Genomic DNA, 13,674 nt, shown 5'->3' with positions numbered 1-13,674 from the left:
TAGTAAAACACCTCCCGGTCTCGTTGCCAGTGTAAGGTATGCTACGGTAAACTGGTCTAAGGTGAAGCGGGTGGGATAAATCCATCTTGTCACGAAGGAAATAAAGACAACGACCGACCGAGGCGAAGCGTGAAAGCTCTCGTTCACGGTGGACAAGATAAGCCCGTTCAGAGTTTAAACGGACGGTAAATAATTATCGCTGCGATGTTCTCGTGGTCGCAGCAAATGGCGAGTAACAGAGAAACGGAGAGTGTCTTACTTAGCACGCGATCCTCTAAACACAATCGGATCGATCTCTTTCGTTGGAGAAGTTAAAAAAGGTAGGAGAGTAATTTGTTTGGAAGATCGTGGTGTGATCGCGGAAGTAAAACGTTTCACGATGCTCTCGGAAGAATCTTTTCAGTTCCGGTCGTGCAAACGCTTCTTAAGGCGGATGTTTTTTCGAATCAATTCGCGGGCGGTCCACTCGTGTCCATCTGTTCGACTAACTTTACTTTCACCGGCACCACGTTCGTTCGTTGCATCGATCTCGTACGAATCTTCGCTACGAGCACCACGCCTTCGATGACCACGCGATTGGTGTAACCCGCGGTGATAAATAGAGAGAGACCATCTTTCGAGTAGATCTATTCGCTGCTGAAATGATAGCCAATTGCTACGATACGTCGAATACGTATTGCTTGAGAAAGTATCCCTTTCCAATGCGAGGGGATTCGAATGAAAGGAATCGTATATCGTATATCTAAAGTATATTTTAATATTCTATGATTAACTGATGAATATAATCTTCGTGCGAGATTCATCGAACAAATTGCACGAATCACGATAGCGATTTTAATCATTAAGAAGAAGAGTAAGAGCTGAGTTTTCCCTGTTTTCGCTCCAGGCACGTCATTGGCACCGATCTAAGAGTGAAGTGCAAGTATGTCGCTCGCAAAACCAGTTGGGAAACAGTGAAATGTGACTTTCCTATCGTCTAGCCGATGCACCGATTCTACGTTTGTCTCGACCGGCCCAAGGATTCTACGAGCATCTTCATCGATGTCATTTTCGAGGAGAATGCGTGTTTATTCGTCCGTGCGCACGTGCGATCGTTGAAAAGTGGGTCATGCTTGTACGAGATTGGTACCGAGAGAATACTGCACCGACGCATTTCTGCACTTTCTTCTATGTGGGTGTTGCTTTACACTGCAAATTCAACAAAGGATAGTAAGCGAAGAGAAAAGGGTACGAAAAGGAACGATACGCGAAAAAAAACATGTAAAAATGGATAATAAATAAGTATAAAAATTTGACAGAAGTTAGGTAGATAACAAGTGTTTTCAAAGAATTTTTCCTCCAATATTTCGTATAGAAATATAAAACTGTACTTCCCTTGGAAAGCTTAACGAGTAAACGAAGTTTTCAAGCTTCACCGCGTTTCCAGTTGCTTCGATACAGCTCTTGGGTTACTTTAATCCTTCGATGCACGTTCTCGTTCGAAAAGTACCGGATTAACTTAGACTTTAAACAAAATTACAAGACTCTCCGGCTAATTTAAACTGAAACTTTCAAATTATTTCGCTACGAAGCTTTTAATCAAGCCGAATGGAAGATATGCAATTGGTTCTTTGCTTAAGTATATTTGTAAGCTTAGCTTTCTTCGGACAAAATATCGTTATATTATACCGGTAATCTAAGAAGTCCCGTTACTGTCATAGAAATAAGGGCAGTGGCAAAAGAACAGTTTCCTTATACATCGTATTAAACCGGTCTGCAGACGAGTAGTGACCGGCTTGCAGTGTATACACCTCGTCGGGTACTTTCCCAAAAAGAACAAAAGTTTAGAAAGGAATTTGCTCATTTCGCCAGAGCTGGCCTTGGAGTAAAAGTGATCTTCTTTTTACGCTTTGACACTGTTTCTTGTCCTCATCTTTATAGTATATAACGACCCTTCTCTTCTACCTTTCTTGCTACCAATACTTTCACCGTGAAAGATGAACAAGTAAAAAATCTTTCCATCGTGAGTTTTAAGTATGGACAATCAATAAGAGAAATAACGTTAACGAAGACGACCACCAAAAGGACTGATCAAATCATTTTGTACTTAAACTTAAACTTAAAAGAAACGTTCGAGTATTTTAGTAAAATAGAGCAATATGTAACAAATGCTTGTTTCTTAATCGAAAACGTTAGCCATATTAACGAATATGTACATTAAGCGCAACATGTCAGACAAGTATTAAATTTGCGCTCCGCTTAGAGGAGTGTGAAACAATCAACTGGTTATAAAAAGAATCGTTTTATTGTAAACAGTACGTATAAAACTATAAAACAAACATCACAATATCGATGTTACGCAACATATACAACGGTACTCGAAGCAAACAACAGAAATATAAATACGCAGCGGCGTTTTAAATAAAATAATTATGCTAAAAGCGTAAGTATAAATTAGTAAAATATCCTACGACCCTTGGACGTTTCGTTCGTACATTCACGATCGATTTATCTAAGAATGGTCCACGATCGGTCGTCTATTAAAGAGTACGTATCTCGTGGGATCGTTTGACAATTCTATAATTTAATACTTTCCACTTGGACTGGAGTACGAAATCGTATCGTATTTGTTACTGCCGGAATTCAAACCATCGTAGCCTTTTGAACTGGTGTATGCAATGTATCTAGGACTGAGATTCGAATAGGAACCATGGGACTCTACAGGGGTGCCGTACGAAGTGGAAGGAGATGAATAACTGGAGCTAGGACTGGAATAGCTGACGCTAGGGCTGGAGTAGCTGACACTAGGGCTGGAGTAGCTAGAAGCTGATCCGGAGTAGCTGGAACCGGAACCGGAATAACTGGACGAGGGACTGGAATAGCTGGAACTTCCACCCGATGAATACGACACGTCGGAGGAAGATGGTATGTAATTAGAATGGGATGATCCAGATGCATAGGATCCAGAAGAAACAGGCAAAGAATAACTGGAACTGTCGGAAGATCCACTGGAAAGGCTTATGTGACCGCTAGATGATCCAGAAGAGATTGGTAGGGAGTAACTGGCAGATCCACCAGAACTGGAAGAGAGGCTAGATATTCCGTGAGATCCCGAGGACGTTGGGAGAGAGTAGCTGCTGGAACTTCCGTGAGAGGAAGACACAGGGAGGCTGTAACTGGAGGATCCTTTTCCAAGCGAACTCGAATCAATTACTAAACCTCCGCTCACCGAATGGTAGGACGAACTCGGGGCGATAGATTGGATTGATAGGCCATGTCCCGAAGAACTACCCAGCGAACTCAGCGACGCTGCCGGCAAACTGTACGAGGAGCCATGCCCGGATCCTAACATCGCTGGAAGGCTAATACCGCTCGAAGCACCACCGCCGTACGACGACAGCCCATGAATTCCCGTTGCGTAGGCTGGCGCCGAGTAACCGCTAGAACTGGAACTGCCTGAAGAGATACCGCCTCCGTGGATGCCGAAAGTAACTGGTCCATTCTTCGAGGATGAACTAAGTAAACTGATACTTCCTCCTCCTCCTCCTCCGATGGAATTTAGGCTCGACCCCGCGTACGAAGATTGTCCAAAGTGTCCTCCTAGACTAATTCCTTGAAGACCCGCGCCATGACTCAGTCCAGAACCCAGGCTGAGTCCTCCAGATCCCAAAGAATATCCCAAAGAACCATGTCCCAAAGAACCACCTCCTAAACTTTGGATACCTGCCGAATGTCCTAAATAAGATCCGCCGCTATATCCGGAACTTATAAGAGGAGAATTGTAGGATGATCCACCGGACGAATAGCCTCCGGAATATTCAACGATGCCACGCTTGCCCTTCGGCGGAGGTCTCAATGGTCGGTTATCTCCCTTCGTTTCTCGACAGGAAACGCTTATAATAGCCGTGGCTACGAGGACCAAAAGCACCTGTAAAATGTTCGATCAAATAATCTTTCATAAATTTTATATGGCAGTAACAGAATAGATATATAATTACCACCGAATGTTAATTTGAAATATATAGAAAATAATTGAGCTCAATTTTACCGTGATACACTTACTAATGATCTCATGTTGATCCTAAGCGAGATTATTCTGTATGTTACTTCTCGTGGTCAAGTGACAACCGAGTATGTAAGCGAAATTGTGGTTTCTGATGCCATTGCTACCCAGAAGAGAGCTTTTATATACAAATCCCCTCTTGCATGGTGAAAGAAAGGTCTAGGTGAAGGTGAGTCTCTCCATGCTGGTACTAGTACACCTCCACCTCCACAGAAACGTGTTTCAGAAGATTGTAGTCTAATCTATCATGAAATGGTAAAATTTGCAAATGAGAATGTCGTGGATGGTAAAAGTTCTCGAATTGATATTTATCGGTCATTGTTTCTAACGATCTTAACCAGACATTTCCTTTCGGTGAAGTCGATGTACTCCTATAAATAAAGAGAAAGAAAATGATTTCCTTCCTGAGATTACATTCATAGCGACAGACACGAAAGTAATTGGAACGTAAGCGTACAATTTTTCTTCAGATTTTCCAGTTAAAAGTGAAATAGAAGCTTTATCAAAACGCAATACGAATGTATCATGCTACACGGACGAATCTACGTTTTCCTGTATTCGTAAAACTTCGGTATGGATTCTTGTTGGCCGGTTTGAAATATTAGGTTTCCTATTAATTAATTTTTAGGTAATTTAAGAATTCTTCTTGGTAGATAATTGACGTCGAGAAGGTATAGCTATTACAAATTTCTGTGAAATTTGCCACGTTGTACGGTAAATGTTATTCGTATCCTTTTCCTTCCATACAAAATGCTCAATTTGTGGTATAATTCTGCAAAAAAAAAAAAAAAAGAAAAAAATACATATAATTCTGAAAAAATAAAAGCATGACATTCTCGATTTGCTACTACGGTGCATATTATAAAATACGACATGCCAAGATCTTTTGTAATATGTTGTTTTGCTGCAGAAGCTTCGTGAAGAAAACATTAATTTTCCGCCTTTTGTGGGCGCAATTACGATGTGTCACAATATGAAAGGAACAGCGAAGGTGTGGTTCATGTAGCAAACATGCTCCGCCTTCGGAAGCTACTGAAAGTAATTTCGATGTTGGAAAGTGAAATGCGCGGATAGTCGGCAAAAAATGACGTACGTTTAGGTGTTCTTGTGCTGTTATTTTCGCGCGGGATAATCATATCGTTGACAGAGAAGCTGATAGTGGTGTTGAAAAGAGGTAACTGCAAAAAGACGGTAGCGACTAATAAAATACGAAGCAGCGGCCAACGTCTTCCAACGTGTCCACAAACTATAACAGTTGAAAACGCCGATTGATTTCGTTTTACTTTCACTCGTGGGATGAAGGAAGCTGACCGTCTTTATTCGCTGCAGGCTTTTAGAATGAAACTCAATAACAATCAGAACTACGAATTCTTTGCCAATGGGATCGTTCGTTGAATCAATTTATGCTACTTCGGCGTAAATTACGATCAAAAAAATTGAAAACATCTTTAGCTTTTTATAGCGAAGGAACAGAGTATCCTAGGACGTATATTAATGACACAAAATTAAATATAATTAACTAAATGGACTATGAATAATCAGTAATTATAAGATATAATAAATATCGTTCGCATACCAAATTAGTAACTCAATTAAATATATGTAAATACAAACACTTTTGAGATATCTATTTTCTTCTAAATGGCTGTATTAAAACACAACATGTTTCGGTCTCAACGAAAATCGTGAAACATTTTCTTGACGTTTATATAGTCACATATATATACATCATTTGCATGGGAAATAAATTATAATTAGCAATCTCATGGTTACGTTTTCTGCCAATGTGTTGTACCGTGTATATAATAACACGTTGCATCGTGTATGTGGCCGTTTTAAATAACTCAAACATTCAGAAATTGTTAATGTCCACAAAAAATGTTGAGGTTCGATACGCTTTCCTACATTATAATCGATTCATTATCTCCTGATAATATATAGCGAATAAAATGAATAAAAAGCGAATACCGTTCCTTCCTATATTTTCTATATGTGCATAAACACATAAAAAAATGTAAATGACTTTAGGTAGTGGAAAAAATGTGAAGTTTACTGGATCTGTTAACGTTGGTAAATAATAACCGCGTCGCTAACTGTCCGTGTAAGAGATTAACTCTGTTTATTTTCTGCTCATCCAATTTCTAGATTTCTCAAGATATAAACAGTTTTTTGGAAAAGAAATCCCGACTGGGCAAGTTCGAAGTAAAACGGTAAAAGTGCACGAGGTGCACTAAAACAAGAAATAGAATGAGATTCAGGTCAGTCGCGGAAAGTGAGTTGACAACAAGTTTCCTATGTGAATTGTGAAGTAGTAGCATCTATCTAAGTCGTTCCTTTGTAACTGCTGCCCTTTCCTTTGTGTAAGCCCGCGGCTTGCGGAAAATGAAATGGCTATCCACTTCGAAAGCAATTGCACCTGTTCTGTATTTGTAGAAATCTAGTACGTTTAGCGGTATAATCATGTAAGTAACTCGGCCACACGATTCTTTGATAGACTTTGCGCCTGCATTGCGCCACAACATAACGTCACTCCCTTTCCGAAGTACGACTCGTTTATCGTGCACCATCGAGTTAAGAAACCAGTCTAACTCTAAACTGTAAAACAATCTGAGCGTAACTGTAAAACTATAAAATATAAATAAACAAAGAAGACATGCAAATATACTGCTGTTAAAAGTGTATAAGAGCGGCGGAAAAATATGAATGTTGACGAAGAGTCTGTTATACGTATATGCTTAGGATTATCCGAATAATCTGTTCAACGATAAACCGATCGTGATTAGAATTATCGAACCACTTTTGAGGTCACGATGAGCCATGACAGATCGGTCGGGCGGCCATTAAGCCTTCGGTGAGAGTTCCTTGGTGTAGGTTTACGGGCCGGAAATGGAGACAGTTGGTTTTCTAGGGTGTACTTACTTTCTTTAGCAGTGAAACGAGTACACCGCCTGTGAATTGAATTTTTTTTTGAGTAGAGACGTTCGATTTAGAGTCGATCTTATAAAGTTTCTGCTCTCTTTGTTTTTATATACAGTCAATAAAAATAGAATTTCTTCGAAGGTAGAAAAATATTTATTTGAGGTAATAAATAAAACTGGTATATACATCATTCGATCGAAAAATCGTACGCAATTAACAAAAAAAAAAAAAGGCAAACATATCGAAAATGTTAATTCGATGTGGCATGTTAATGGCATGTCGATGCTGCGAATAGAAATGTATGAAATCGCATTAACCTATATAAATATAAAGTAGTATAAAAGCACGAATAGTTGCCCGTTTATCCCACCTCGTGTGAAAAGTAAAACCTCGACTATTTTTATACATATAACATTGGAAATACCTTTTACCAATAATACCAAAGATTTATAAGTTGAAAAGAAAAAAAGCAAAAAATTAGTAATATTTAGAATACTTCTGACAACCGAAGAAAGTCCAACTTGCCAACTCTACATTCATACAACTAATTATTGAAAAGATAGAAAGATCGATGTCGTACAACATAGAATTAAAATTTGCGGATACACGAAGCGCAACTGCGTCCATCACATGTACGAAAACATCGTATTTCGTTATTCTTGAATCATGTTAGTGCGATCTCGATACGATGTCATGGCCCCTTACTTCTCCAACTTCTCGGGTTTTCTTTTCCGCGTGGGTAAACAGTCAGTCTCGATACGAAAAAGCAAGCTACGATTAACCCGCAAAGAACAAGATCAACGTCATTTCCATATCTGGGTCGGTTTCGTTTGAGCATAGGTCGGCGCGTAGCTCCACGGATAAGTTGGTAACGTCGGCTTAGGTACCTGATATGCGACGTTCTGGTAATAGTAGAATGGATAGACCGGTTTGATGGGCTTGTATAGAAGTGAATTGATTACCGCCGTTTGTAATCCGTAAGACGGATGTGTCGTTGACGGAGTTTGTACTGGATGCACGTGTGTCGACGTCGGAGGAAGCACCGGTTGCAAAGGACTTACTGGATGAAGAGGAGTTACGACTGGATGAAGCGGAGTTGCAACAGGATGTATAGGAAGTGGCGCGGTACTAACTGGCGGAGGTGAAGGAGCGTTAGGTTGATTCGTCGAAGAAGGTGACGGAGTTGTAGAAACCGTGGATGGTTTCGTTCCAGGTTTCTGACTAGGATCTGTGGGAATGGGTAGTCCAAAATGTGTAGGGAAAGATCCTGATGGTTGAACGGATGCGATGGCACCGGGTGCAAAGAAAGTAGGACCGTAAGTTGGTACGTTCGATGCGAAAGCCGCACCGGTGATTAAAGTAGGAACAAATCCACCGTAAACGGGAACTCCTGGACTGGATGGCGATAGGGGTGGCGCAGGTACGGAAGAACCGACTTGCGAGGTTCCATCGCCTTTAGCAGCCTGAGGAGGCTGCACGGTTGTGGTCGTTGTCGTTGTAGTGGTAGTTGGAGGCTGAATAGTTGTCGACAGTCCGTAGCTAAGCGGAAACCCCGGACTGATTGCTGTCCCTGGCAAAAAAGGTGATTGATTGAAAGCTGTATTTCCAGAGCCCAAGTTTACGGTATTCTGTTGTGTATTTAAACCGTGAATCTTCATTCGCTGTCCAAGGGAAGCCAGAAGATCTTGATTCTGAACGAAGCTCGGCTGATTTTGAGCGTACCTTCCTGCTGCATCTGCATTTTGGGCCTGAGTCTGAGTTACGAGCGCTCGCTGTAATTGAGCAATCAATCTGTCCTTTTCGAGAGATTGTATTTGCTCTAGAGTTTCTTGGGCGCTAAGAGTTCCAGACGCGTATGACGGCAGAGGTCCTGGGAAACTTTGCGGACTTTGCAAATTGCTCTCGAAATTTTGAAACTGACCATTCGGATTCTGAACTTGATTGTTGTGACCTAAGAATTGATCGGTGTGTGGTGCAAAGTCTTGTTCGTTCGGGGGCGCACCATAAAGTTGTTGTATCGCTTGAGCATTTTGCGTTAAGAACAGCGTCGCATCCGAGATCTGTCCTTGCGGTTGTACGATGCTCTGACTTTGGACGTTTAATGACTGACCTTGACCACCACCTTTAGAATTCTGTCCTGCTTGGAACGGGGAAAAAGCTTGCGGTGCGGAATAACCAGGTAACCTTTGATTTTGCGGCGGTAAGTAATTGGCCGAGTGAGTCGCGAAAGGTTCATCGTTTTGAGTGGATATTGGATTCGGTTCGACGAAATCGACCTGTCTAATTGGACTCGGTACTTCTTGTTCCAGCAAACCACTAGGACGACCATCAAAGTTGTTCGAATGTTGTTGACTGAAATGACCCTGGAATTGCAATTTATCTCGGTGCTGTTGACTGTGTGATGCAGGTCTTATTGGAGATGAATTCTGATAACCCGGTGGTCCGTATTTGGTAATAGGTCTATTTATTTGTGCAGGATGTCTATTAACGATACGTCCTCTGTGGCCAGATTGCCCGACTTGGAAACGGGCTCTCGAAGCTAATGCAAAACTGTCCGGTCTCCTATAGGAATATCCCGAATCTCTCTTTTTTTGAACTTCCGACTCTTTGGTTTCGGCATCGCTATCCCCCTCGCCAAGATCTACTAATTCCAATTTCGTAATTTCTGTTTTTTCTTCAGTATCTTCGGTTTCAGTTTTCGCTGTGACACATAATAAGCTCGTAACCAGTAGACACGTTATCTAAAATAATATAACAATTAGCGCATTAACTATATAAATCACGAAACTGTGTCACATCACTTACACATATAGGAACGTAATTGCTGAAAATTTGGTTTGTGTTTACAAATGCAGTATACTTACTAAAAGGAACTTCATGTTTGTAATTCAATTGCACTTATCACTACACTAATCGGATGTTCCTACGCTAGAATTGTAATTGCCGCAGGTTCCTTCGACATGTAATCAGAGTACTTTAAGTAAAACTAATTTCTTCAGAGATGGACAGGCTCGCACCGACTAAGACCACGGCCATACCTGCACATGTATAAATACAGTCGGGTCGCGACCATCCACGAATTACAATAGACTTTCTTGCTGGCTTTCATCGATCGCACTTAGGCAATGCTGTTACGGATTGGTGATGTTACACATATCGATGTAGAGTATTGTCTTCTCCTGACTATTCAAATATTTGATCGGCTTAACACACTTTTTTCCAAAGAAACGCGTCAAGTTAAACAACGAGAGCAAAGTAAGACTCATAAAAGGAGAATTGAATCGCATAAGAACAATTTTATGCAACTAACGACAAAATCAGTTTCGTGAAATCTATATTCGAGGTCGTTAACGAGAACTATACAAGTGAGAAAGACGCACGGGCTTCCGTCGTGTCTTAAGGGTTCTGATACACGATTCTGATACTATCTAGTACGAACAATTCAACTTTAGCCGTATCTTCGTTTCAGACTTTCTTGCATAAATCTTACGCTGTCTTTGCTATGCTGTCTCTAAATCTAAATGCTGTTTTTGCAAAAAGGAAACGCAACGTCGCTTCAACTTCCGTTCGCTCCCTCAAAAATATACTTATGGAGAATAACGCCTGTATGTATTATTCCCATCACGTCCTTATTCTCCGAAGCGTTCGAAGCCTTCATAGCCTTAGTGAAAGTACTTAAAACCGTCAAGTCCCAAAGAATACAGAATAAGTATATCGTGATATATTCGTATTGTGTAATTCCTGATTATACGTAAGTCACGCATGCTCGAATTCTTTGAAATGTTTCAAACGTCGCTTACAGTTACCCATTTTTATTTATCAAAAGTATCTCGATTAGATAACACGATCTGTGTACTATAGAGTATCATAGATTCACGAATTTTTGGTTTTCAAGATTCGCCCTTAAAATTCATCGCGTCTTTATCATCCCATCTTTATCAATTTGCATAGTATTTATCGACTACCGAAGGAATCGCGGTATGGCGCATTCTTTATACATGCACGCGTTTATTAGTAATAGGCGGAAACAGTGTGCCGACACCAACATCGGGCATAGCTTCGTTTCGCTATTCTAATGACTTCATAACTATCCCTGCATAACTATGACTGCATAACTATAACTGCATAACTATCCCAAATGACGCTCAAATTGCAACGCCAAACTGCATCCGATGATGTCATTTGTTGCTACTTGCTGTTCCCTGTGACAGGAAGTCTACTGTGTGACAATGCACCAACGTAACGACAATGTAACATGCATTTTTATATTAGAGATGAAGCCTTAGGTGCATATTTAATAAGATCGTATTATGAATCATATACTGCCATAGGATACATTGTGTCTATATTAAAAGTAGAATTTAAATCATCGACTCCTTATAGATTGGGTCGAATATTATTTTCCACGTACATTCGTTAATACAGTTCCAGTAACTGTAGTTAGAGGATTCGTCATTATACTAAATATATGGGGAAAATAATGCTGAACATGTATAAATTGAATTGTATTCTGTATTTAACATTGTAACATACAACAAAGTATCGCATTTAACATGAGTTTGCCGAAACACGTGTACATTGAAAATTACATCCAAAAATAGTAGTGAGCGCACTGAATGTTAACATCGGAACAAATTTTGTTTAGCTTTTATTCTGGGCTTACTTAAACTAATGTAGCGTAAACGATTCAGTTAAAAATCCTTGCAATTGCCATTATCGTTTCCTTAGTCTTAATTACGAACATCCCATGGTGCTAGCTTTAAGACATGTGATTTAACCCAGATAGTAAGAGTTGTAGTAGTAAGGGTACGAGCGGTAGGCATAGGGCAAGCTGTAACTAGCACTGTAGGTAATTGGTGCTGCAGCATAAGAAGTGTATGCAACTGGTGCAACTGGTGCAACTGGTGCAGTGTAGCTCAGCAATAGGCCTCTCTTGTCTCTTGGTGCCTCCGCAGCTTCTGCGTTTGACAGCTGTTCAATCTTTTCAGGTTCTGCTGGTTTCTCTGCAGCGAAGGCTACAGCGAACAGAGCCAAGAGAACGATAGCCTGAAAATAAATAGTAATAATTTAGTATTTATATCGATAGTTTTCCTTTGCGAATGTGCAATCTCAGTTTGCTGATCCGATTACAATTGATAAGTGAATGAAAATTGGAAGAGGATCTCACGTACGACTCTATGATATTTTATTTCATTATATCTTATCTTCTGTTTTAGTAATCAAAAGTTTTAGTAAATCAGCATTGTCCTTACGCCTATAAGAGCAATTGAATTATATGCGTTATCGAATGATTGCAAATTATACATTTTCCATAGAATATATTTAATTTTCCAGCTACTAGGATACCTATATCTTGCCAAACCACGGTGTGGTCATAAATTCAATTCACGACACATATCTTTTGCTGTTTTCGCAAAGCAGCAAACGTTGAATAAAGAGAAATTAAATTATACAATGCTTTTACTAAACATTTGTTATGTAGAAGCGTAATTATTTTACTTACAACGAAGCACTTCATTGTTGATAGGTTTGGTAGATCTTTGGATCAGCTCGTGTGTTGAACTGGGAGTGAATGATGCTCTTGCTTTTTGGTGGATACCTTTATATACCTGACGAGCGGATTGTCCTATGCGCGTCACTCACCGATTGATCAATGTACGAGGACACGCGTATCGTACGTGTATCATGCGTGTGTGCGTGAGCTGGTGGATGTTGCACGGGGTTGTTACACGTCCTATTGTTTACGGAGTCACATACGTAACCTGTGTAAGTACGTGTGCTGTCAACGTTGTCGGAGACGACGAGGTCTGCTAAGGAATCTCGTTCACGTATTCCCGAAGCAATCCCGTGTAAGTACAACCTCTGATGCACGGCACGCGGGTGAAGCAAGGGACCTTGGCAATCGGCCAAATACGAACGAAAGTGTTTTACGTTTACCTCATACGACGTAATAACTCTTCTTTACGTCGTGATATAATTGTAACAAGTTCTCTGAACTTTAACGATTATGATATGTGACTTTGAATAAAACTAGAAAAAGAATGAGAAAGTTTCTTTTCGATATTGAGAGTACCGGTCAACTATAACATAATAAGAAAGATGTCAATACATTTTATTTGTTAACGATTTTAGGAAAAATATTTTTAAACAAGTTGTTTCTGCAACATTTGGTTAATAAAAACAATAAATCATATGAAAGAAAAACGACATTATCTGATACATGGAATATTTATGGTGCACAACCATCGCCTTCATGTGTGGTAAAAAACATTTTGGTTACGATTTTGCACGATATTGAGATTATGGATTTTTATATGCTATTCCTGAAAAAAATGAACATTGTAAATGTTTTGTTAAAAAGTAGAGTTTAGACTAGATTATATAGTCTGACATTAGATCCAGAAATGAAGAAAGAAATGAAATACATAAATAATTAAAATAATATGTTTTGCGACAATACAATACGATCGATTGATTATAATAGATAGCGTAAAGATCGAATTCAAAATCAAACGCACCTCACGATCGAAGGGCATGCCCTTGACGATTTGAATTTAAATTTCGGGGGAAATCCCGGTCATTGCCTAACGTCCTCTACGACGCATGCGTACTGCCAGGCTTTGCTAAATCGGTGGGTGACCGTTTGCATACCGATTCCGCCGGTATTTTGAATTCATCTGCATTTTCTGCGAATAGTGATTCTTCCGACCATT

At 40.0% G+C, this 13,674-nt stretch overlaps 4 protein-coding genes across 4 annotated transcripts in view; all 4 read right to left on the bottom strand.

Annotated features, from left to right (window-relative positions):
- The window catches only part of LOC105680380, a 6,206-nt gene extending 2,840 nt beyond the window's left edge, over nt 1-3,366 (bottom strand). Inside the window, exons 1-2 of the mRNA XM_033319303.1 lie at nt 2,571-3,366; nt 1,119-1,188 (exon numbers count right to left, since the gene is read on the bottom strand). Coding sequence (XP_033175194.1) covers nt 1,119-1,188; nt 2,571-3,331 — 831 coding nt within the window. The 5' untranslated portion in view covers nt 3,332-3,366. The remainder of the gene's footprint in view (nt 1-1,118; nt 1,189-2,570) is intronic.
- A 53-nt stretch (nt 3,367-3,419) lies between these two features.
- Nucleotides 3,420-4,053, bottom strand: LOC117151327 (keratin, type II cytoskeletal 1-like). The gene is made up of 3 exons (XM_033319302.1): nt 4,042-4,053; nt 3,558-3,907; nt 3,420-3,471 (listed from the first exon to the last, which is right to left on the bottom strand). Exons 1-3 carry the CDS (start codon nt 4,051-4,053, stop codon nt 3,420-3,422), a joined length of 414 nt encoding a protein of 137 aa, XP_033175193.1.
- Nucleotides 4,054-7,764: 3,711 nt separating this feature from the next.
- Nucleotides 7,765-9,840, bottom strand: LOC105680379 (mediator of RNA polymerase II transcription subunit 15-like). The gene is made up of 2 exons (XM_012382177.3): nt 9,826-9,840; nt 7,765-9,702 (listed from the first exon to the last, which is right to left on the bottom strand). The coding sequence occupies exons 1-2, from the start codon at nt 9,838-9,840 to the stop codon at nt 7,765-7,767; spliced, it is 1,953 nt and encodes a 650-aa protein (XP_012237600.1).
- Nucleotides 9,841-11,455: 1,615 nt separating this feature from the next.
- Nucleotides 11,456-12,635, bottom strand: LOC100750029. Its single transcript, XM_003487272.4, has 2 exons — nt 12,465-12,635; nt 11,456-12,007 (listed from the first exon to the last, which is right to left on the bottom strand). The coding sequence occupies exons 1-2, from the start codon at nt 12,477-12,479 to the stop codon at nt 11,735-11,737; spliced, it is 288 nt and encodes a 95-aa protein (XP_003487320.1). The 5' UTR covers nt 12,480-12,635; the 3' UTR covers nt 11,456-11,734.
- Nucleotides 12,636-13,674: the final 1,039 nt, after the last annotated feature.

This window comes from Bombus impatiens, unplaced genomic scaffold, assembly GCF_000188095.3.
Source record: "Bombus impatiens unplaced genomic scaffold, BIMP_2.2 scf_0146, whole genome shotgun sequence".
NCBI lineage: Eukaryota > Metazoa > Arthropoda > Insecta > Hymenoptera > Apidae > Bombus > Bombus impatiens.
The sequence above is the reverse complement of the archived record's forward strand: the minus strand, read 5'-3'. Positions and strand labels throughout refer to the sequence as shown.

Excerpts from the sequence above, each read along its gene's own strand:
- LOC117151327 (XM_033319302.1), bottom strand. Across the intron at positions 3,472-3,557 it reads GGACACTTTGGACAATCTTC|TTACTTTCGGCATCCACGGA; the intron begins GTACGCGGGGTC and ends AGAATGGACCAG.